This window comes from Podarcis pityusensis (genome assembly GCF_964106645.2).
Source record: "Podarcis pityusensis genome assembly, chromosome: 8".
Classification (NCBI taxonomy): Eukaryota; Metazoa; Chordata; class Lepidosauria; order Squamata; family Lacertidae; genus Podarcis; species Podarcis pityusensis.
Window position 1 is genome coordinate 80862238 of NC_138033.1, and position 23712 is coordinate 80885949.

Below are 23712 nucleotides of genomic sequence, written 5' to 3' on the forward strand. Positions count from 1 at the left end.
CCGAGAAGGCCCTCTGCCTGGTTCCCTGTAACTTGGCTTCTCGCAGTGAGGGAACCGCCAGAAGGCCCTCGGCGCTGGACCTCAGCGTCCGGGCAAAATGATGGGGGTGGAGATGCTCCTTCAGGTATACTGGACCGAGGCCGTTTAGGGCTTTAAAGATCGGCACCAACACTTTGAATTGTGCTCGGAAATGTACTGGGAGCCAGGTTAAGTCCAGTCAAAGGCAGCTACGGGGTTGCGGCGCTCATCTCGCTTCAGGCTGAGGGAGCAGGCGTTTGTCCGCAGACAGATTTTTTGGGTCATGTGGCCAACAGGACTAAACCGCTTCTGGTGCAACATGGGACACCGTGACGGAAGCCAGAGCGCACAGAAACACTGTTTACCTTCCCACTGCTGCAGTACCTATTTATCTACTTGCACTGATGTGCTTTCGAACTGCTAGGCTGGCAGAAGCTGGGATAGAGCAACGGGAACTCACCCAATCACGCAGATTTGAACCGCTGACCTTGTGATCAGCAAGCCCAAGTGCTTTGTGGTTTAGACTACAGCGCCACCCGCTCCCTCTCCCAGTACTATCCAGGTGTCACTCAAGGCTTCTTCCTACTGCTGCCGCCACCCTCCTCCCTGGAGCCTTCAGTCTGCTGCAAACTGGGCTGCAGAGATCCAGTGCTGGTCAGTTTGCCCCAGGCTGGCTGACTGTTGGCGAGGGTGGCCTTTTCCTACTGTTGGGAAGCACAGTTGCTCCAAATGTAGTTAGATTCCATTTGTTCAAAACTCTGCTTTATATTTAAATCAAAATATTACATAAAACACCCAGACTGAAAACAAAAGTAAATTGCAGAGTCATGCATTTTCAGGATTCAGAAGCTACTTCTGGTTCTGCCCCCTTCAAAAAAAATGTGTGCCCTATCTCATCACTGAGCAAGTTTCTTTAGGTTATTCAGGCACTCCATGGCAAAGACATTCCAGAAGATGCAACTTGCCCCTCTTTGCTCATATGTGTCTTCACATTCTCTGTACACATCCCTCTCATTGCCTGTTGCAGCTAATTGTTCTTATTTATTTATTTATTTCCCACCTTTCCCCCCAAGTTGGGATTCAAGGCCGCTCCCAAATTATTTTCAAGAAAACAACTATCACTGGAAGGTGAGGCTGCTTTATTTCAGAAAACAAAATTCAAGTACAGCAATCTTTTGTTGGGAGACCAGAAACAAGTCACAGTGGCAGTAAGCATGTTTGAGAGACGCCCACAAAGGAACTGACACGTGGATTCTGTAAGAGTTCATTCAGGGGCTGCTCACTCTTCCTTCTCTTCCTCCAAGAGGCATCTGCTTTCCCTTGCCCACCCCCAAAATCCTGATCCCCACCCACCAGGCCCTGGTCCCTCGATCCTGAGGACTTCCAGTCTCCAAATGTTGTGTGTACTCAGCGCCTGCACTGCTTGGGGCCACCGCCTTGGAAGAGGTGGGCTCCCTACTCCTCCTGCTGGGAGACCCTCAGTCTGATTTCTCTTTCTCCTTCATGTGGAGGAACACGATGCTGAACAGGAAGAGGCCCACCATCATGGAGAAGGCACTGGCATAGTAGGGGTACGCAGAGGGGATGAATCGCTCGTACTGCGTGTGCTGGAGGGGACGCACCGATACCTGGCAAAGGTGGGAGATAGCAGAGCAAGGCGTGAGGCGGCTTCTCAGGAGCCACCCAGACTCACAGGCGAGGAGCAGTTCTGTCTCCCACCTTATGGGCAACAAGCAGGCTTCTTGCAAAGCACATACCCAGCAGAGAAAAACCACTATCGAGTCAAAGATTTAATCACTATAATTCATAAATATATCCAACTCCTCTATTAAAAGCAAACATAATCATTAAAGGCCTGTGGTGTTAGGAGGACTGGGGAGTGATTCTGCCCCTCTTAAAGGGCAATTGCAATGAAAAGCCAAAACTGCCCTGAATCATTCTCAGCTCACTGAGTTCCTCCAATGAGAGCCCTGTCTGGGAGCCCCTCATCTAACATTACCGAAGGGAAAGGGGTCAGGATAGCTTTTTGGTGGCCCAGGCACTGTGGGCCAGAGATGGGGAATCTGCAACCATTGGCCATGCCAGCTGGGGCTGCCTATTTAACATAAGAACCACCACCTGCTGGATCAGGCCAGTGCCCCATCTAGTCCAGCATTCTGTTCTTACAAGTGGCCGACCAGATGCCGGTGGGAAACCAGCAAGCACAATTTGAGCACAGGAATAACTCTCCCCTTCTGTGGTTTCCAGCCATTATCTTCTAATGGGCTTGTCTTTTTACTGTTAGCTAGCTTGAGAGATCGGGGACCCCAAAATTTACAGGAGACACCATCCATGGTATCTTTCTACCTGGCTCTTGGGCCAGAAGCCCCTTCCTTGCCCAAGCCAAGGCTCTTCTTACCTGGGTGGAGGAGTACAGGTGGGTGTAGCCCAGCCGGTTGTAATCCACTTTGAACTGGAAGACTCCATAGACGTCAGGCAGCTTGAACTGGACACTGTACTTGCCTCCTAGGAGCCAAACACATTTCAGGGGGGCTCAGGCCAACTTGTGGTCAACATGCAAAGAAAGTGAAGGAGTCCCCCTCCTTCCCCTGTGCATTTCAACAACCTATCCTAACTCCTGTCATTCTGACCTGGAAGCGTAATAGTTTCTACGACTCTGGTGGCCACACTACCCTTAATCCAGTAGAATTTATGCCCATTATACAGTTGGGAACTGGAGGTCGCCTCCCAAGTAGGAAATTCAAGCCCTGCTCAGAGCACACCTGCTGAAACTCATGGACCTAAGTGGGTCACGCCTCGAGTAGGACTAGCATTGGCTGCAACTCTCAGCCCCAGTGAAAATTCTCTGCACATATCCCTCTCACTGGCTGTTGCAGCTAGTCGCTGTTATTTTTATTCTATTTCTTTATATCCCACCTTTCTCCCAAGTTGGGATTCAAGGCAGCTTACAATGTTATGAAATGCAAAGTAAGAAAAGCAAACTAGTTATAAGACAATAATTCAAATACAGTCATACCTCGAGTTACAGACGCTTCAGGTTGCGTTTTTTCGGGTTGTGAACCGCCGAAACCCAGAAGTACTGGAACAGGTTACTTCCGGGTTTTGGCGGCCGTGCATGCAAAGAAGCACTAAATTGCGCTTTGCGCATATGCGCCGAATCGCAACCTGCGCATACGCAGATGCACCGCTGCGGGTTGCGAATGCGCATCCCGCACGGATCACGTTCGTAACCCGAGCGTCCGCTGTATATCAAAACACATTTAGAACCAGCAATTAAGATCCAGTTCGCCCTGACAGCAGCCCATTGATCAACACCATCTGCACTTTATCTTTCAAAGGCCTGTCTGAACAATAAGGTGTCAGCATGCTGACAGAAGAATAGGAGGGAGCCAGTCTAACCTCTCTTGGAGGGGGGTGGAATTCCACAATCAGGGAGCAGCCACTGAAAAGGCTTTCCCTCTTTTTCTTTCTCTCTCTTGTGTCACCACCAGGTGTGCCTCACATGTTTTTGGGACTGAGTAAAGGTGCTCAACCTGAGGATCCCCCAAGGTGGCTGTCACCGATGGAAGCGAAAGCTCTGAAAAGGCTCAATATGCAGGCCAAATGGCCGAAATATTGGGAAATTTTGGAACAAGATGGGGATAGACTGAAATTACAGAGTTTTGAGAAATTAAAAAACAAAGTGCGAGACTGGCTTCATTATTACCAGATAATGGAGGCATATAATTTGGACAAGAAAATTGGTTTCCAGGTGGAAAAATCAAAATTAGAAACAGAACTGTTAGAACCCAAAACTAAGATTTTGTCAAAGATCTATTACTTGCTGTTGAAATGGAATACTCAGGATGAAACGGTGAAATCTGCTATGATCAAATGGGCACAAGATGTTGGACATAACATAATGATGGCTGACTGGGAACAGTTATGGACCACAGGTATGAAGTTTACAGCATGTAATGCCTTAAGAGAGAATATTATGAAAATGATATACAGGTGGTACATGACCCCAGTCAAGCTTGCAAAAATTTATCATTTGCCCGATAACAAATGTTGGAAATGTAAAGAAACTGAAGGTACATTCTTTCACCTTTGGTGGACGTGCCCAAGGATTAAGGCTTTCTGGGAGATGATATATAATGAATTGAAAAAGGTATTTAAATATACCTTCTTGAAGAAACCAGAGGCCTTTCTCCTGGGCATAGTCGGTCAATTGGTGCCAAAGAAGGACAGAACTTTCTTTATGTATGCCACAACAGCAGCAAGAATACTCATTGCAAAGTATTGGAAGACACAAGATCTACCCACTCTGGAAGAATGGCAGATGAAGGTGATGGACTATATGGAATTGGCGGAAATGACTGGCAGAATCCGAGACCAGGGAGAAAAGTCGGTGGAAGAAGATTTGAAGAAATTTAAGGACTATCTACAGAAATATTGTAAAATTAATGAATGTTAGAATGATGTTGGATAGAAATTAAGTGGTTTTCAGCTGTAATACTATAAGGGAATATGAAAAATGGATTATTAATAGGTAAAAATTTAACGTTACAATATTTTAAGATTAAAGATTAGGATAAACAAAGAGGGTAAGGATTTGCTGAACCAACAAACTGAACTGGAATACAAAAAAGGGAGGCGTGAGGAGGTCCGGGAAATAAGCTAATGGAAAATAAGTAATGGAAAGATTGAGTTGTTTTTAGCCATTTTTATTTTTGTACTTTTTTCTTCTTTTGTTTTTGTTTTGTAACATTTTGAAAATCTTAATAAATATCTTTTTTTTAAAAAAAAAGGTGCTCAACCTGAGGATCTTAGCAGCTGGGTAGGTTCAGACAGTATAGGTGGCAGGTCTCTCAATGCGTATCGGAATTTCTCATCACCATCCAACATCACGATGACAATTTCTTTTTGTTAATGTGGAGGTGTTAGGATACTGCAAGCCTGGGTCATAACAGACTGCAAACCTGCATACAAACTACTCACCTCAGGCCAGAAATGAATCTTTTCTAGAAAGGAACAGAGGTGGTTTCACCTCTCCCCCACTCCTAGGTCACAGTGGAGGGGGCGTGAAGGAATACAGGCAAATGGGGACAGTAGAAATTCTGAAATTTTCAAGGGACTGAGAAAACGGAACCAGCTTACCATTCCTCTTGAGGAAAGTTCTCACAAACGGGTCGATGCGGACAAATTCAAGCTGAATATCATCGCCATCAAAGGGGACCCACTTCCCATCAGAGAGCTTCTCAATTACGATACTGTATTCCTGAGGTAGAGAGGGGAGCGAGTGTCATTGGCCGGCTAAAAAGGCATGTGCAGACTGTGAAGGGAACTCTTAAGCTCTGGCTGCAAAGGATGGCTTAAAAATCTCACCACCAGGTCTGTGACGGTGTAGGCACTAGGGGGCGCGATCTCCCCCACCCGGTGGTGGGACACCTCTCCCACGCGAAGGACGCCTTCCTCCTTGAACACCCAGCGTGACAAAGCCATGGCCAGCTCGTAGTTCCCCGTCTGGGAGTACCTGAGAAGAGGAAGCCAAGGAATGAGAGTTAACATTTGCTCAAGGGATGTTGCATATCCACAGAAATTCAACTCCAGTACAGGAAGATTAATCAGCGTTATTTCCATGGCAGATCAAGCACGGTCTGCATTGACCTTCACCAACTTAGAGACTTCCAGGTGTTTTGGACTACAAACCTAGCTGGGGTGGTGGGTGTCAGTTGGCATTTCTTAGTACAGTACACAAAATATTGATCTGAGGTGTAGAGATCTTTCCTATTCTAATTAATTCAAGAGGGTTCTGGAAGCTTCCCTGTGTGAAAGAAGCAAGCAAGAGGTTACTGATGTTTGGGTTATTCCTTCCGGGAAGCCGAGTACAGCTGGTTTAAACTGGTTCTGTTATCTCTTTCTGTCAAGGTCATGCTGCCTATATGAGTTTCACCCTCTCTTTTTTTTTATCTGGTGTGGTGTTCCGTATATAGTGTTACGGTTTAGGTCTTATTATAAGCTATTGTAAGTTAAGTCTGCTGCAACTGGATTTCTTATGGACAGTGCCAATCCTGAATGTATTGGATTTGTGACCATTATGCTCATTTGCCTTCGGTAGCAGTAAAGCTCTGCTGGATGAAATGCCTCTGGTCTATTTTTTGGGAATCCTGCAATGTATTTAAGTTTTTACTCTGCTAACTATACGTTGGAATCTACTCTGGATCAATACTGAGTAGAATTTCAACGACAAAAAAACTGCAGACCTAAACACCTGGGGGTCTCTAGGTTGGAAAAGGCTGATCTGCATCAGTTATGCAGTGGAGAAGCTTCCTGCATGAGCTATAGAGACTATGCTCTGTGTCCCAGTAATAGACCCATCTGCCTGGGGCACGGGAGAGACATTTTCAGTGGTAGCATGCAGATTACGTCACATCCCACCCCCACCCCCCGCACCTGTTGGCTTTTAGCCACCTCACAAAATACCTTTCTGATTCCAGCAGCTGTTTAATCTTCTGGTTGCTGGTGCTTTTATGCTTTCATGCTGTACGGACTTTATCCTCTACTCTGGATTAACTGGCAGGAAACTGTTAGCTATTTCCAATAGCGTTCCAATGGTTACTTGAGGGCTCGTTCTCATGTACCGATGTAAACCGCCCTCAATGTCTCTTTTGAGGATGTAAATTTCCTAACACGGGAGACCAGGGTTCAAATCCCCCCACTTGACCACGAAGCTCACCGGGTGACCTGGGGCCAGACATTGCCTCTCAGCCTAACCTACCTCCCAGGGATGTTGTGAGGATTAAATGAGGAGGGGGAGAACTATGTATACCACTTTAAGCAACTTGGGGGGGGGGGAGTGAAGTAATAAATAAAATAGAATTGTCTCTGTCAAAGGACATGGGCTCTGTCCCTGCTCATGCACACAGAAGGTGGGCATCGTTTGGAACACAAGAATGGAGTGGAAACCCGACTGTACCTTTGGGAGCCAGGGGTAGCTTTCTGCACAGCAGAGTTGAAGAAGGCATCGCTGAAGAAATCCAGCGAACCGCTGAAGACAACACGGGCGTTATTCCGGGCCTGGAGACCCGCAATCAGGAGCGTGTTCTTCCCAACAGCATGAGGGTACTAAGGGAGCAAAATGACTGGTCAGTGCAGGTGAACCATTTTTCTGAGAGGATGCCAATTGCCACCAGTGGCAGACTTTGGGCTCTCAAATTTCAGGTGTCCTGTGCTCCGTCCTACAGCATTGTTTTGGCGCCCCCTGCAGTCCCCAACCAAAAGGAAAGCAATTGGAGCCTGGCACCAAGGTACTTTTTGTCAGCAGGTTTTTAAAAAAGGCAAGCCCCCCCTTCATGTCATACCTGTGTGATGGGTTTGTCAGGAAAGAAGGAGTAAGAGGTTGAGGAGCCAGTCAGGATATCTAGAACCAAAGGATTGTCAGGATCAGCCACCATCCTGCAGGGGGGAAAAAACCACTAATTGTGAAGATTTCCGACAGCAGGGGAGAAGTTTCCTTCCAAGACGCAGTTCAAAATGCCCATGTGCCCCTCCAGGTGGGAGCCCCCAAATATTAATAATGTATTTATGGAAAGCACTTGGTGCAAGACCCAACGCTGTCTTGAAAGGAGGTTCTTCTCTTTATGCTTAGGATTAAAAATGAAGGAAAGATGAAGAGAAACCATGGGAGGTATTCACTGCTAGTCCTACTTAAGAGTAACCCCATTGAAATTTATGGACAACAGGACTAACTTGGGCCAATTCATTTAAGTGGGTCTACTGAGAATGACTTGAATGGAGAAAGCCCCATGAGCTGGGAGCATAGCAAAGTAGTTACCAAATTTTCTTGTTGTCTAGGTGAAGACATAGTCTCTTCACTCTTTACTAAACTTCACTCTTTCCTAAACTGGCCAAGAGCACCAGCTCCTATAGCTGTGGCCAAACACAACCCTCGTGTTGCAGGAGACTCACCCAACTCCCCGAAAGAGGATGGGGTTCAGAGGCTTCTTCCCCACAATAGTCGGAGCCTTCAGGAGGTTCTCAGAATCTGCCACGATGAGGGTGTGCTGCAAAGAGACCGCAGTTAAAACCTTTTGGGGACTGCCAACTCTACAGGCAGGTTCAGCCAATGCTTCATCAAATGACAATGTGGCTAACACTTTGCCTTAGAAGATGCCACAACCCTTTGCCCACCAGCCCCAACTCCGCCTTCCTGCCCTCTCCAACTTTCTCTGCAACACACGGAAGGCTGTATTTGGATAGTTACAGCTCAGCACCATCAACCAAGATATGAACAAGCATTTGCATTACAAGGGCAGCCCCGTCTCGCACATCACAATTCAACCAAGTAGTTTCCATATACAGTGGTGCCTCGCAAGACGAAATTAATTCGTTCCGCGAGTTTTGTCGTCTTGCGATTTTTTTTGTCTTGCGAAGCACGGTGTCGGGAAAGTTTTGGAAAAGCTTCAAAAATCACCAAAATCTTTAAAAACCTCAAAAAAGGCTACCACACCGCGTTCTATGAGTTGCTCCTCGAAGTCAAGTCGCAACTGTATTAACGGTGTTAAGAAAAAGGAAACAAACTTACAAGACGTTTCCGTCTTGCGAAGCAAGCCCATAGGGAAAATCGTCTTGCGAAGCAGCTCAAAAAACCCTTTCGTCTAGCGAGTTTTTTGTCTTGCGAGGCATTCGTCTTGCGAGGTACCACTGTAGCTGTGGCTCCCCATTTCATCTGAGTCGGACATCTACAGTTACTAGCCAGAATATTTAACCATACTTTTAACCATATTTTGGATACTGGCTTGTTCTGACGCTGGTAGCCGGAGTTTCCAGGTTCCCCATAAAACAGGAAAAAATGGTTAACCGCAGTTCTCCTCATTTCATTCACTTTGCTGCAAATGGCGGAAAGAGAAGAGGCCGCAAAAGTTGAGAACGTAGCGAGTGGCTGCTGGCATTCCATTTCCATGTTGGGGCCGAAAGTAGATTCGTCTGATCAATTAATTGGTAAATTGGCATATGTTCTTTGTTTTTCAAATATACATGTAGATGTTGTAGCAAGCACCATCTTGGAAGCAGCTTTCCCTCCTCTGTGGAAGTGAAGAGGCTGTTACCTTTTCTAAGATGTTGGCTGCCACCTGCAGCCTTTGTAAGAGCTTAATGGTTAACACAAGCAATTGTTTCAAAACAACTAAATATTTACTGCCTAGTAGAAAGCCGGTCTACCCAGCACTTTGCATCCTGCTGCTTACCTGACCCAGATCAGAGACATCGTAGTTGTGATGGTCAATGACAGCTGTCTTCTCCTCATCAAATTCTATGCCACATTCACTTCCCAGCTCTCGAAGGGGATCGCCTAAGAATTGTCAACATTGTACTTGTTTAGAAAAAGGGGAGCTGTTTATAATTAAAGCCACAAGTAGCCTGGCATCTACTTAGATGATACGCACACAAATCACTCTCCAAGTACGAAAAAATGTTCTATGCATAGAAAGAGAGGGTGGAAGCGCTCAGAGCTCTATTTTATGATGCCACAAATGTTTACTTAACTCTGTTCAAGATACCAGCTTCCAAACAGATGCAAAGGAAGGGGGGGAAATCATATCACCTTCAAAGATGACAGCAGACAGAAACAGACCCTTTTGCTTTCCTTTGAGATAATGGCTATATAGAGAGAAAAGGTCTAATGGAAGAGCCGTAAAGAAGTTGAGGCACCCTGGGTTTGTTGTTTCTTAAATCTATACTCATTCATCACTCAGGTAAAATTAGTAAATCAGCTTCTGCCAACCTGGTGCCCTCCCTTTGCAACTCCCATCAGCTCCAGTCAGCACAGCTGCCAATACCAGTCCAAAACACCTAGAGGATATTGGGTTGGAAAAGTTTGGCTTAGGAGGTCAATTATCCAGCTAAATAGCAAAAGGTTCAAGACATTTACAGTTAGCATTCACACTTTAAGGTGGTTAGAAAGAGTACTTTGTCCTGTATTTCCTATTTAATTTACAGTGGTATCCAGAATTCCAGGACTGCTATAGCCAAAGGAATTCTAGGCACAGGCGGCTCAACCAAACTACAAAACAAAATGGCTGATCAACGAGAAGTTCCCCATTAATGGTGGGGGTAGGAAGAAGCTCTCTTTCAAGTCAAAGGCTCTCCGTTGGATAAAGTTCATTTTACTGACCAATATCTGAACTGGCGGCCACAAGGACGCTCCCCCCTCCATCGATGAAAGCAGCAATGGTCTCCACATTGATGTTGCCTCCAAAATCTAAAACGAAGGGCCAATGATGTTTAAACATGTCAAAGCAAAAGCTAGATTTGCAAGGAGCAGTTTGAAGGAATAATATTTGCAGTGCATACAGAGGTAGGTGAAGCAACTGGACTTTAGGGCTGCGCACCAGAAATGACTTGACTTCCAGCTGCCAACATCCACTCCCAAAACTCATTTTTAAAAACATAAATGTTTTTCTAGCAAAAAGCAGCATGCAGTTGTATTTATCCACGTATTCAACCAATAACAACTCTTCCTCACCTTCTTACAATATGCAAAGTGCCATGCCTATCGTAAGGGTGACAGAAAGAAATGCCTTCCAACTCCAACCAAAAAACCCTCAAATGAAGACCATTACCTACTCAACAGGTGAAATATAAGAAAAAAGCAAAACAGGTGCAGAAAGCAAAACAGAATAATGACACACAAGTATTATTTATACAATAAGCACTGAACAGTTCAAGGAAATCAAGCTCGAACAAACTTTGTGGTCTTCACTTCTGAATAAACACAGCACAGGGTTGCACTGCAAACTTCTCTACATTGCTTCATTTCTGTCTTACCTTCTACAGATGGAGAGAAGATAATCAGGTTGTCATACAGGAACTCTCCATATTTAATGAGAGACAACCCAGGGTCATCTGCAGTCCTGAAGGTGAGATCAAAGCCCCTATCTAGATTTAGAAGTGTGGGAGAAAATAAGGGACTTGTAATATTCCCAAGCACAAAGAGAAATTCAGGAACCAGTAAAGTTCTAGGTCCACTAGACATTGCTAAAAGACTGACGGGCAAATCAGGGAGTTCCAAATTCCCATTTTGCCTCTGCTGGGTAATATTAGCTGGCCTGAAACAACCCTCACGGTGCCTCTTCTATTCCCCTTGTTTGCAAGCGGAATAAAAGCCCAATACCTGCCCCACAGAATTATTCACGCCAATTGTTCATTTATCCTAAAAGCATTTATAAACCATAAAACATAAAATCTCTTGAGCTGCCTAAAATGAGCTTAAGGGTTATGTTATTAAATAACCAAGTTATTACTTGGAAAAGCCTGGGAATAAGAACAAATCATGTTCTACTCACGCTTCAACCAACCAACACTGCCTTCCACTCCTAACCCTCTAAAGCAGGCTTAGGCAAACTCCAGCCCTCCAAATGTTTGGGACTACAATTGCCATCATCCCTAGCTAACAAGACCAGTGGTCAGGGATGATGGGAATTGTAGTCCCAAACACCTCGAGGGCTGGAGTTTGCCTATGCCTGCTCTAAAGCTGAGGTGAAGAGTCAGATGTAGCCCACCAGGCTTCCCTCAAGGCCACATCCCACATTAGCTCTGCACCCTCCTTTGAATGTTTTCTATTAATTTCTTTTTTGCTTTTATAACTCACCAAGGAGCTCAGACTGGGATAGGCGGCTCTACGTCTCATCCTTTCATCCCCTCAACTCCCCTGCAAGGTAGGTTCGGCTAAGAGTGACCAACTGACCCGACATCAGCCAGTGAGTTTCATGGCTGAGTGGCGGTGGGGATTTGAGTGCTAGTCCCGGTCTAACACTCTAATCACTGTGCCACACTAGAACGTGTGGTGGGACTCTGATAACAGCTCCCACTCCCCTGAATGGAGGATAGAGAGGTGCGTGTGTGAGAATCTGTGCATATACATACAGCCTAGTGGTGTAATGATTCAGAGTGCTGGACAAGCACCTTCGGAGAGGTGATGCTCTGAATCCCCAGCTCAGCCATTAAACTCCCTTGGGGGGGGCCCAGTCACAGTCTCTCAGCCTGACCTACCTCACAGGGTTGTTGTGGGGATGAAATGAGGAATAAGAGAACCATGTGCGCCATCCTTGATAAACGTAATAAATATTTAATGTAAGTTACAGGGAACTGACACTAAGGACCTCCTGGCAGTTCCCTCGCTACAAGAAGTGAAGTTACAGGGAACTAGGCAGAGGGCCTTCTCGGTAGTGGCACCCGCCCTGTGGAACGCCCTCCCACCAGATGTCAAAAAGAAAAATAACTACCAAACTTTTAGAAGACATCTGAAGGCAGCCCTGTTTAGGGAAGCTTTTAATGTTTAATAGGTTATTGTATTTTAGTGTTTTGTTGGAGGCCGCACAGAGTGGCTGGGGAAACCCAGCCAGGTGGGCGGGGTATAAATAATAAATTATTATTATTATTATTATTATTAGTCGCCGTCCAAAGCTAGGAATTCCACGTGTTGACACAGACACACACACCTCGCTGACATGTCCCTTCTGGGAGGTTGCCTTGAAGGGAATGCTGCCCTGGCGCTGGAAAAGGCTCTCACCCCCTCCCCCTCCGCACCCCGTCTGCTCTAAAGCGCTCCCCGCTCCCGGGCCAGACCTGCCAGGCTGCGCATGAAGAGCGAGTGCGTGTCCTTCAGGTTCATGTTCTCCAGCAGCACCAGCGTGCGGGTCCCGCCTCCCCCGGCCGCCGCGTCCCGCGCCAGGCATAGGAGCACCAGCGCCGCCGCTAGAGAAGCTGCCATCGACCTCCGCCGGTGCAGCCCGGGAGCTCCACGCACTGCAGCCGCCATCTTGCCTTCTCCCACTCTCCGAGCGACGCGAAAGCGAACTCCGCCGCAGCCGCCAATCAGCGGACGCCGCCCTCTCAGGGAAGGCGGGCGCCCAAGCGTCTCCCAGCCAACCAGCAGCAGGCGACGGGGCAACGTGGTGCGCGCGGGAGCGAGTGCCCGCCCTGCCTTCCGCCTTGAGCCAATCGGAGAGAGACAACTCTCGACACGGCCGAGCCTTCCTGCCGTTGCTCCCCGCGGCCGGATCTGCCAGTCTGAGCTCGGCCCTTGGCGGAAGCCAATCGCTGCTTCTCTTTTGCTGCTGGTATCCAATCAAGCATGAGCGCAGCCGTGGCTAATACAGCGCGGAGCTGAGCGATTGTTGCTAGGCAACAGAGGCATCTAGGCCTTAATGGCCGCCATTGATTTCGAAAACTAACATTTTAAAGGCCTTCTCCTCCCAGTCACGTTTTATTGCCATTTCCCAACACACTCTCACACACAAACGACAGCTAAAATTTAATCATTTTGGATTACAAATATATTTTTCATCACATTTATATATAAACATATTTAAAATATAGGTTATGTATTCATATATTGGCATGCTCACAAATATTTCCCCCCCAAAAAAATATTTCTTTCAAAATATTCTGGCAGGAGCAGGTACATAAACCCCCATAAGGAAAACAAGGGATTGTAACCAACTAAATTCTACTGAGAGTAGACCCATTTAAATTATGTACATTAACTTTGAGTAGGACCAACATTGGACACAACCCAAGGAACATAAACAAGCAGCATTAAGTGGAAAAGAGGGTGTTGACTTAACTGACCTGCAAGAGCTAAAAACCACTTGCAGAATTTTGTTTAGATTAAACCTGGAGTTATCTCTGACCTCTCAAGTGCTCAGTTAATTTGTTTTGTTTTTAAGATAAGTGGCAAGAATCTGGAAAACCAATGTTCTAATTGAAGGAGCATTTATTGTCTGAGCTGCAGCCCAAGATAGGAAAATAGGTGGTGAGGGAACACCTAGCTACTTTAAATGAATTCACAGTTGAGATTCCAGCATTGCATTGGGTTGGACTAGATGAGCCTTGGGGTGCCTTCCAACTCTACGATTCTGTGATGCAGTATTGAAACAAAAATTGCAACTCTAGGGTACTTCTAGTCAGTAGTAACTCCAAGACCAATGGGGCTTTTGTGCTTGGAAAGTAGGCTTGCCACACGTCAGGAAAATTCCTGCCATGTCCTGGTTTTTGGTGTAAAAATGTTGTCAGGGGGGAATTCTGCCAAACAGCCAAAATGTCTGGGAGAACATGGATGTATGGCAACGTGATAGAAAAAGCTCAAAAAGCTTAAAATAACTATTGGTTTTCCCAAAAAAGCTAAACAATTTGGGTTTGTTCCCAAATTGGTGGTGGTTTCCTTAAAAAAGCTCAACAACTTTGCGGGTGTCAGAAATTTTACTTTTTAAAAATATGGCAATTCTACTGGAAAGCATGTGCAGGATTTCAGCCGCTGATGAAAAATCTATCTCTGAATGACCAGGGGCGTCAGCGCCATGGGACCCTTTGGCTAGAAAAGTTAAGACTAGTTTGCCGTTCTACTAGGGGGCAAGAGGGAAGGATTGGATCAATGCCATCAAGCCTAATCCCTACCATATCAGTATGAGAAAGCTAGCCCAAGTGCAAAAGTGCCACATAGCTTGAACACCACAAAAAGAGTTAGCACAGTTAGCATGTGGATGGCAGGAAAGCTAAGCCCAGACTCCTCATCCCAGCTCCTGTGGGACAGCCAGAGATTTACTAGTGCCATGTAGCCAAGATGCCTGCCGGCGGCTTCTATCTTCCTTCCAGGGATCCTCCACTGCGCAGTCTTGCTCCTCGTAACAGTGGTTGATCCGGCCTGCAGCCAGAGAGCAGAAGAGGCCTCCTTGGATTCCAGAGTAGTGATCCAACAGAGCTTCCATACTGGGGAACTCCACATTCAAATGCTATGAGAACAAAGAGAAAAGGAAAGAAATGATAAGAGATCGAAAACTGGCTGTTGCCCGCAAACCACCCCTCATTGGACAAGCTTCTGTGATGTCACATAATGTTCCCACACAATCTAATTTGCGAAGGTGTACAGTCCCTTGTGGAACTTCAACACAAATCAATGCAGGAGCTATTACTGAGAGGTAAGGGAAAGATTTATTTAAAGGGGGAAAAATGTACTGGATTGGGCTTAGAGACGAGGCTTTGGGGACAGGAAGAGCTGTGTAATGTTTCTATTACTATTTTCATACTTTGTTTCTGGACTGCTTTTGGCCAGAAAGGCCCCCAAAGGAGCTCAGAAATGTTGGTGAGTGCTAATAGAATTTTTATTGTTTTCAATATTTCAGTTAATGTTTTAACATTTTAATCTTTTAACCAATTGATACAAATCCAACTAGTTACCATTCCTTCTGGCTCCTGGAAACTTGCTTATCTCGTGCACCAAAGTGGTCCAATATATTGGCAATGTTGTATGACAGGAGTTTTAAAAAAACCTGTCCAAATGTGCTTGCAACAACTGAATCAGACAGAATCAGGCAGAGCTGGCATGTCATTTCCCTCAAGTTCTCACCTCCACAGAATACTTCCCAAGCTGGCTCCTGTAAATCTGGTAAGGGATGATTCCACATCTTGTCCTCACTGTAAGACACCACTGATCAGTGGCCCCTGGCTCAGCCCAGAGGAGGAAGGCTCCAATTACATCATTCCTGAGCAGCGCCATCCCGGCATCCCTGAAAACCGGAAGGGAGTGTGGAAGAAGGGACCTCTGAGCAGGAGGAAAGCAGCCCACGGAACCAGGTTTCTCTCTCTGGAGCAGAAACCCTCTCCCTGCTCCAGCCCTTCCACGTCTGGGAATAAAGTCTACCATCCAATGCGCCCTTCCCTTGGAGTAAGCTGCACTGGAAACAGTGGGGCTTACTTCAGAGTAATCATGATTAAGTTCACACCTCAAGTGTGGGAAATGTTTGGCTACCTTTCCTGGGTTATTCAACAGCAAGCAGTGTCAGTGGCTACTAGCCATGATGGCAGTATGCCTTTTGCTGGGAATCACAAGTGGGGACAGCACTGCTGTTGTGCTCGGGTCCTGCTCATAGGCTTCCCACTGGGATTGCGCCCTATGAGAACAGGATGCTGGACCAGACAGGCCATTGGTCTCTTCTAGCTGCAGGGCTTCTATCACGTTCTTACCAATTTGCCACCAGCAACCATGAATTTATATGGGAAATCTTAGTTTCCTTCTTGTGGTCAACCACCTGTGCTGTGCAGTTTACTTCCATTCCCCAATTTGCAAGCATCCTTGGAGGCCTCCTGTCAGAGGGCACACAAGGGGAGACCTCCCCATACCTGTCGATGCCTGCAAAAGACCACACGTTCTCCATCAGACTGCTGTCATTATCCAGCAAGCAAGCCAGGCTCCCTCTGCTGCCTTTGCTGTCGCAGCTGGTGAGAACTGAAGCCAAGAAGGAAACAGAGGGGGAGGTTATACAAAAGAGACCATCTCAGCAGCATAGATGCTTGAGCAAAATCTCAAAAGAACAAGGAAGGAGGACTTCCGGGGAGAGGAATTGGTGGTTCAGCTGCCTCTCTATAAGCATGCCGCAAACAGAATATAATTATGTGGTGATTGATAACAGACAGACAGATGGTCTGAATATTAATCACTCTGGAATATAAGGGTGATTATGGGAGCAACCTCAAATGCTTTGGATGAAGCCATTTTATGCTGTCTTCACTTGGCGGCTTGGACGGGAGTGAGAACAAGCTAGCAAGCTAGGGAGTTGACACTATGCCCAAATGCCACGTAAGCACCTTTCATAGGTAGAAAAGTCACAGCCCCACTTTCTTAAACACTTCAGGGACAAGGTAACTTAGAGATACCCCTCCATCTTCTGATGAAAATTTACAATCTAAAAATTTGTAAGTACTGCATTCTGTCATTAAGAAGAACAGAAAGGAAAAGTGGACATTAAAGTGTCTAAGGAAGAGTGACATGTCTGATTTATAGTTGGCAATAAAGATTAAACGGATGAAGGAATACCATGTGTGAAGAATCATTAACACTTTTTCTTTTGCTTGCCACTAAAGAGCTGAAATAACTGAAAGTAAACCAGCAATTACTCCATTATTCCAGCCATGGAAAGAATTTATTGTGAGAAAGGATATGCTGACTGTGATCTTAACGTGGAAATATTAAGGTAGACTGAGTTGCTAATAATATTCAAAACATCAAAAGCACCCAATATGGCAAATGTACCTTTGGATCTCCCAGTGGCCATTGGTATTGTTCAACAGTTGATGGCTGAACAATTAAAAATGATCAGATCGGTGTATGATGAAAGGGGGAAAGAAAATGAATCTGAGAAATATGAAATGGAAATGAATAATACTTCAATGCTTCATACTGAATAGATGAAAAGCTGACAGGACTGGATGATGAAGTAGCTAAATTGAAAAAAGCAGGTGCTGAAATGGAAATGCCTTGCATACAAGGATTTGTAGGAGAAAATCACAAATGGAGAGATGGGAAATTAAATGGATATGGCATCAATGGAGCTGAGAGGATATAAAGCTTTGGGAAAACTTCAATCCTGGCCTTTCTTCAGTTCAAGCAGATAAAAAGTATTTTGCATACAATTTGGAGCAAATTCAGAGAATGATGCTACTAAATTTATGCTACTCTCTGGAACAAGACTGGGGGGAAATGGAGATACTATCAAAAATACATCAGGAAATGGAAACAGAATAGGAAATGGGTGAGACTCTGGATGAGAGATAGGGGAATGTTGGTCTCCCAGGATGAAAGGCTGGGATGAGAAAATATCTCAGGTGAGAACTGGGATGAGCTACTATCTTCTGTGGTTGGTAAGGGCTAATAATTACTTTTAAGAGGACTCCACATTCTACTTATTCATTTGGTTTTTTTGTAGCAGCTATTTTACAGTATCATGAAAAACTTTAATAAGAATTTCATTACAAGAAAAATAAAGAAATGAGGAATGAGAATGCAAAAGGAGATGCAGGAGGCAAACTATCCTCTGAAAAACAGGGATAAAAACACCCCAAAGACACACTTGGAAATAAAGAGAAGCTCTTTACATAGCTGGAATGCAACATGGATGAAAGAGCAGCACAGGATATTCTCTTCTGTCTCCCTGAACAGCAGAATCTTCTGCATTCCCCGAATACTCACACATCTCTCGGGCGCTCTGCTGCAACTGAGCCTCGAAGGTGCAGCCTCGATAGGCTCCGGAGCGAAGGGTTTTGCTGCGGATCGCCTTCTTCCGCACCAGGATTGGAGAGCAGTATGGATTCCCCGGGCGAGAGGTGCCCAGGCTGCTCCTTTCCTCCAAATCCAGCCTCTCTCTCTAGGGATAGGAGACAGAGACGGATGGACAATGAGCAGGAGAAGCAGAATTTGGAGCTGGCAATAAAGTTTAGCGGGAAGCTGGATGGCTCAAAGTTCCACCCCAGCACAGTAGGTCACCTTGAATAAATTCAGGTGGTACCTTTCCTCCTGGCACTCTGGATCAGACTGAAAGCCTTCTTTTGGAAGGCGGTTTCTTCCTGATCCCGATCCGGACATAGGAAACTGCCTTATACTGAATCAGACCATTGGTCACTCCAGCTCAGCATTGCCTACACTGACTGGCAGCAGTGGCTCTCCATGGTTTCAGGCAGGTAGTATTTTTCTAGCCGTACCTGGAGATGCCGTTGGCAGGGAGAGGTAAGAGGCCTTCCTTCCACTGCCAGGTGCAGCTGGGCTCACTTCCTCGGCTTACTCAATGGCGAAGCCCAGAGGGAACCCACTTACCACACTGATGGAGGGGCCAAAGTCAGCAGGGCACGGAAGCCTCCGGAAGGACACCAACGCATTGACGTTTTGAGATACATCCTCCGGATCAAGGGACTCCCAGGCCACCCGGTTATCCAGAGAGGCTCCCAGCAGCCTCCCAGGCTCCTGCTGTGTGGAACCACTGGGGAGCCATTCTTGGTCCTCAGGATGCATCAGGAGATAGTAGAGCTGGAAGGAGCGGCAGAGCAAGAAGTGCAAAATCTGGACCTGTAGGGCAGAAAATGCAGGAGGTACATTAGCCACCACCAGCCCCCTAGCCCCCCGTTCCCCTTCCAGGCAATGGCTGAAAGCAGCTTCACTCCTGAGTGGCACATTTCTGTCAGGAGAGGAGCAGGCACTAAACCTCTCCCTTCATAGGGCAGCAGAATTAGTGCTCTCCAAGTTTTCTTGGCGACCAATGGTGCTCGCTATTTCTGGGGGCAAGAGGCAGGGCCTTCTTGGTGGTGACTTCACCGGTTATAGAATGTTCATCCTCTAGTGGGTAAGGCAGATTCATGCATGAATGGATGATAAGTTCAGCAATGACTGCTATTCAGGGTGGCTGTATTTCTCCTCCACTGTCGGAGATGCTATACCTCTGTCCCACCAGCTGGCCTACCTCACTGGGCTGGCTGCCCACAAACAAGTGGCAGAAGAGGCTGCTGCGAGGGCTGCGCGGGTTGCGGGCCACAAAGGCAAACTGGCACTCAGTGGGTATCCAGGTGCTATACAGGATGCGCTTGAGGGCATGTGCCATAAGCAGAGCCTGCAGGAGAAGAGGAGGAGGAAGGGGCAATGAGGTCAAGCAGTTGGCAACCCACGTCCTCACCAAACAACCACTGCCTCATCCAAGCAGAGAAGGCCTCTCCGGCTCCCCCGTCCTCAGGATATCCTCACCACAACCCAGCAAGGTGGGCCAGCCTGAAAACAAAACAGGACCCCCACCCAGCCTGGCACAAGCCCCAGTTAACTCCTCATAAGGCAAGATGGCTCCTAGTTCCGGCATGCTGTCGTGCATCAAGCCATGGCCCCACTCCTACCTCCCCCTCTGCGTTGTACATCTTCAGACCCTGCAGGCAAAACTTGAGGACGACGGATCGCCGCCTGGGGCAGTCCTGTGTTCCGGGAGAGCAGGATGAGAGATGGAGAAAAGGAGAAACGGAGTCAGAGATGGCACACCAAGGAGACTCGCTTGGCTCTTTTGGACACACAAAGATTCCGAGCAGAGACAATTCCCTTTTGCTCCCCGCACCTCTAGAATTTTTGGGGCTTACTAGCATGCACATCCCAGGGACTCAGAGCCAGAGCTGGTTTCCCAGTGCCAGAGTAATGATCCTGCCAAATAGGGGGAAGAAGCATTGAGGCTAGTGCCTCTAAGCACGTGCAGAGGGCTAATGTGGGCACAACCAGCTCCAACCGCTTACCTTCAGGCGCTGAAGCTGCTGCTGGATAGCCAGAGCCTTTTGCTGGAGCTCCGCGTCCTCGACGGTAAAGGAGCCCACATACTGTTGGCAAGGGAAGGAGGACAGTGAGAGAAGAGAATACCCCGGGGAGCACTTCTAAGGACCCACGCGGAACACCAGGGAGGACCTGGGAAGATGAAGCCTCTGGGGAGCAATTAAGGGAGATGCACCTCAAACCTCAACTGCCCCCCTTGCAAAAAAGGGAGGGTTCTGACAAACTCCTGAGACTAGCTGCTGAGCTAGGGTGGCCCTCTCATTTCTTTGGGATTCTCCCTTCCTCTCCTTTGATCCTTTGCAAGGTTTTCAGATGGGACGAGGGTGGTGCTGTGGGTTAAACCACAGAGCCTAGGACTTGCCGATCAGAAGGTTGGTGGTTCGAATCCCCGCAACGGGGTGAGCTCCCGTTGCTCGGTCCCTGCTCCTGCCAGCCTAGCAGTTCGAAAGCACATCAAGTGCAAGTAGATAAATAGGTACCGCTCCGGCGGGAAGGTAAACGGCGTTTCCGTGCGCTGCTCTGGTTTGCCAGAAGCGGCTTAATCATGCTGGCCACATGTCCCAGAAGCTGTATGCCGGCTCCCTCAGCCAATAAAGTGAGATGAGCACCGCAACCCCAGAGTCGGCCACAACTGGACCTAATGGTCAGGGGTCCCTTTACCTCTACCTCAAGGTTTTCAGGGGAGTGGGCTGAGCAGCAAAGCAGGCTTCCACCCAGGCTGAGAGGGAGGTGGAGCCATGGGCTGCTTCCGTGGGCACAGGTGCCCCTGCAAAGCCAGGCAAAGCAACAGAGGAGGCAATAATGGCCCAACCCTGCTCACTTTCCAGATACCTGGCCATGGGATCAAGGCAGGCAGGATCTAGATCAGCCCCTCTACCCCACAACCTCTCCCCGCCCTGCCCTCCCAAGTCCTCTCTTTCATAGACACCTAGACAGCTGCCATCCATGTAGCTCAGTACTGTCTACACTGACTGGCAGCGGTGGCTCTCCTGCATTCCAGACTAAGGTTTCACCTGGCTTGGAACTGAGCCTGAGACCTTCTGCATGCAGAGCAAATGCTGTACCCACTGCCCCCCCCCCATAAAGCTGCCTTATACTGAGTCAGTGTTGCCTACACTGACTGTCAGCAGTGGTTCGCCATGATTTCAGGCAGGGATCCCTCCCAGCCCCACCTGGGGAGATGCTGCCAGCGGAGATTTAACCTGGGACCTTCTGCATGCCAAGCAGCTGCTCCACCCCTGAGCTATTACGATCCTCCCTCACCCCCCACAAGAGCGAAAGCCTAGCCCAGCCTCACCTCCGCCAGTTTGGCGATGACCCGCCCGCCCCTCTGCTGGTGGTGGTGCGGGGAAGCCAGGGGCTCTGGGCCTCCCCAGTACTCGGAGCGCTGCTTCTTCATGGCGCCGCCGGCTGGGACCGCTCCGGGGGTTGCTGCGGGGATGGAGACAGGGAGATGGAGGGAGGAGACGGCCTCTCCCCGAAGAGGCACCGCGGATGCCCAGCGGCAGGGGAGGAAGGGGCACCTCCGCCCCAGCACTGGCCCCAAAAGAAAATGATGGGGAGGGGGCGCTGGGTTCCAGGAAAGAGATATTGGGGGGGGGGGCGGGCGGGGAGGAGGAGATGCCCCAGGAGCAGTTCCTGGGGTCCCCTCCACCCCACAGGAAGCACCAAAAGGAGAAGAGCTCCTCTTCCCACGACGGGAGATCAAGGACCCGGGGGGCGCTCTGCACGTGCCCAGAAGCCCCCTTCTCCCATCCTGCCACAGGAGAAGGATGGAGAAAAGCCGCCTCCCTCCCTCCCTCCCTCCGCGCAGCCCTCACCTGGCAGAGGAGGCGTGGGAAGCCGCCGCCGCGCATCTCCTCCGCGCCCAGGCGCTCCGCTCTCCGCAGCTGCATCTTCCCGGCCCCTGCTCAGCCTCTCCGGCCCGGCTCACCTGGACGCGCCGCCTCCGCAGCAGACTCCGAATCCCGGCCGACCAATCAGCGGCCAGGAATGCGAGTCCCCGCCCCCGGCTGCGGAGATGTAGCAGCGGGTGGGGGGCGGCGGCGTAGAGCGACCTGCAGCGCTTAGGCCTGGCGAGAGCCCCCCACTCGCCCTTGCCCGCTTCCCTTTAGAACAGCTCCCCATCCAGGGAAGTTCTGAGGTCCTGTTACAGGGCACCGCACAGAACAGCCCTCCCCGGCCAGCGAGGGGGCGCCCCCAGAATCATTTGCAACAGAAGCAGGGGTGCCAACTTGAATAAAATATTGGGGTGGGTGGGTGTCCAGGTAAACCCCGCTCTGCTGCATAATCGATCACATGACGTGGTGCATGCAACCATTTGAATGGCAAGTCGCATCAATGTGGGGGGTCCCCAAGCCCCTCAAATATTTTATTGTGGAGTGGGGGGGGGGCAAAGAGATCTCAGCCTTTAGGAGTTGACTTCTATGGATACAAGCATTTCCTCAGAAGGAAAGGGGGTACACTTTTGTGGGTTGTGGACCCTTTTGAGAATCTGATGAAAGCTATGTAGACTGTGGGACGCGGGTGGCGCTGTGGTTTAAACCACAGAGCCTAGGGCTTGCCAAGAGCTCCCATTGCTGGGTTCCTGCTCCTGTCAACCTAGCAGTTCGAAAGCACGTCCAAGTGCAAGTAGATAAATAGGTACCACTCTGGCAGGAAGGTAATCGGCGTTTCCATGCGCTGCCAGAAGTGGCTTAGTCATGCTGGCCACATGACCCAGAAGCTGTATGCCTGCTTCCTCAGCCAATAAAGCGAGATGAGCGCCGCAACCCCAGAGTCGGCCACGACTGGACCTAATGGTCACAGGTCCCTTTACGTGGATTGCCCCTCCCCCACAATACTTTGCATGTTTTTATGGCATCTGGGAAATATTGGGGGGGGGATGGGGCAGTTCATAGACCCTTCAGGGATCTGTGGATGAAAGGGGAACCCCTGGTCTGTATGGAAAACAGCCCATTCAAACAGCCCAGGGTGGCAGGGCAGAGTAGGACTGTTTGAGCACTTATGGGGCACTTTAACCAAAGGGCACCTCAATGGTTCCTGCCCCCTGCCCCAACATGTGCAGAAAAAGGGCTCATTCCTTGCATGCCTCCATCCCATCCTGAGGAAAGGCTGCACCTGTGGAACATCTTTCTCAGAGCTCCTGAAGCCCCTTTCCCTGCAGAGCACGCAAAGTAAGTCACAAGAACATAGGATGATCCCTGCTAGATCTGGCTAATGGCCCATCTAGTCCAGCCTTCTGTTCTCTCAGTGGCGACCCAGATGCCCCAATGGGAATCCCAAAAGCAGGATTTGGGGAACCTCCAGGAGCCCGTATTCAGAAGCATTGCTGTCTCCAACTGTGGAGGTGGAACATATAGCCCCATCCTCCCAGAATTATTTCCCTAATCTTTGGAAGCCATCCAAGTTGGTGGCCATCAATGCATCTTGTGGGAGCGAGTTCCAGAGTTTAACTATATGCTGTGTGAAGTAGAACATAAAAGAACAAAAAACTAGGATGGACAAAATAATCACAACCCCCCTCCCAGAAGTGACCTCGAGGCAGAATTTATTTTTGCAGACAAAAGAGGACAGTTTTGTCAAGGGGA

The 23712-nt window shown here is 48.3% G+C and overlaps 2 protein-coding genes across 2 annotated transcripts; both read right to left on the bottom strand.

Moving 5' to 3' along the window:
- Positions 1-1140: 1140 nt before the first annotated feature.
- DDOST (dolichyl-diphosphooligosaccharide--protein glycosyltransferase non-catalytic subunit) lies at positions 1141-12846 on the bottom strand. Its single transcript, XM_081017449.1, has 11 exons — positions 12625-12846; positions 10825-10935; positions 10172-10258; positions 9246-9349; positions 7969-8063; positions 7362-7455; positions 6977-7125; positions 5386-5533; positions 5158-5278; positions 2417-2523; positions 1141-1646 (listed from the first exon to the last, which is right to left on the bottom strand). Exons 1-11 carry the CDS (start codon positions 12815-12817, stop codon positions 1497-1499), a joined length of 1359 nt encoding a protein of 452 aa, XP_080873575.1. The 5' UTR covers positions 12818-12846; the 3' UTR covers positions 1141-1496.
- Positions 12847-13300: 454 nt separating this feature from the next.
- On the bottom strand, positions 13301-22213 carry SH2D5 (SH2 domain containing 5). The gene is made up of 10 exons (XM_081017466.1): positions 21943-22213; positions 21420-21553; positions 20089-20169; positions 19705-19779; positions 19284-19430; positions 18644-18892; positions 18023-18197; positions 16177-16282; positions 15404-15563; positions 13301-14789 (listed from the first exon to the last, which is right to left on the bottom strand). The coding sequence occupies exons 2-10, from the start codon at positions 21519-21521 to the stop codon at positions 14568-14570; spliced, it is 1317 nt and encodes a 438-aa protein (XP_080873592.1). The 5' UTR covers positions 21522-21553; positions 21943-22213; the 3' UTR covers positions 13301-14567.
- Positions 22214-23712: the final 1499 nt, after the last annotated feature.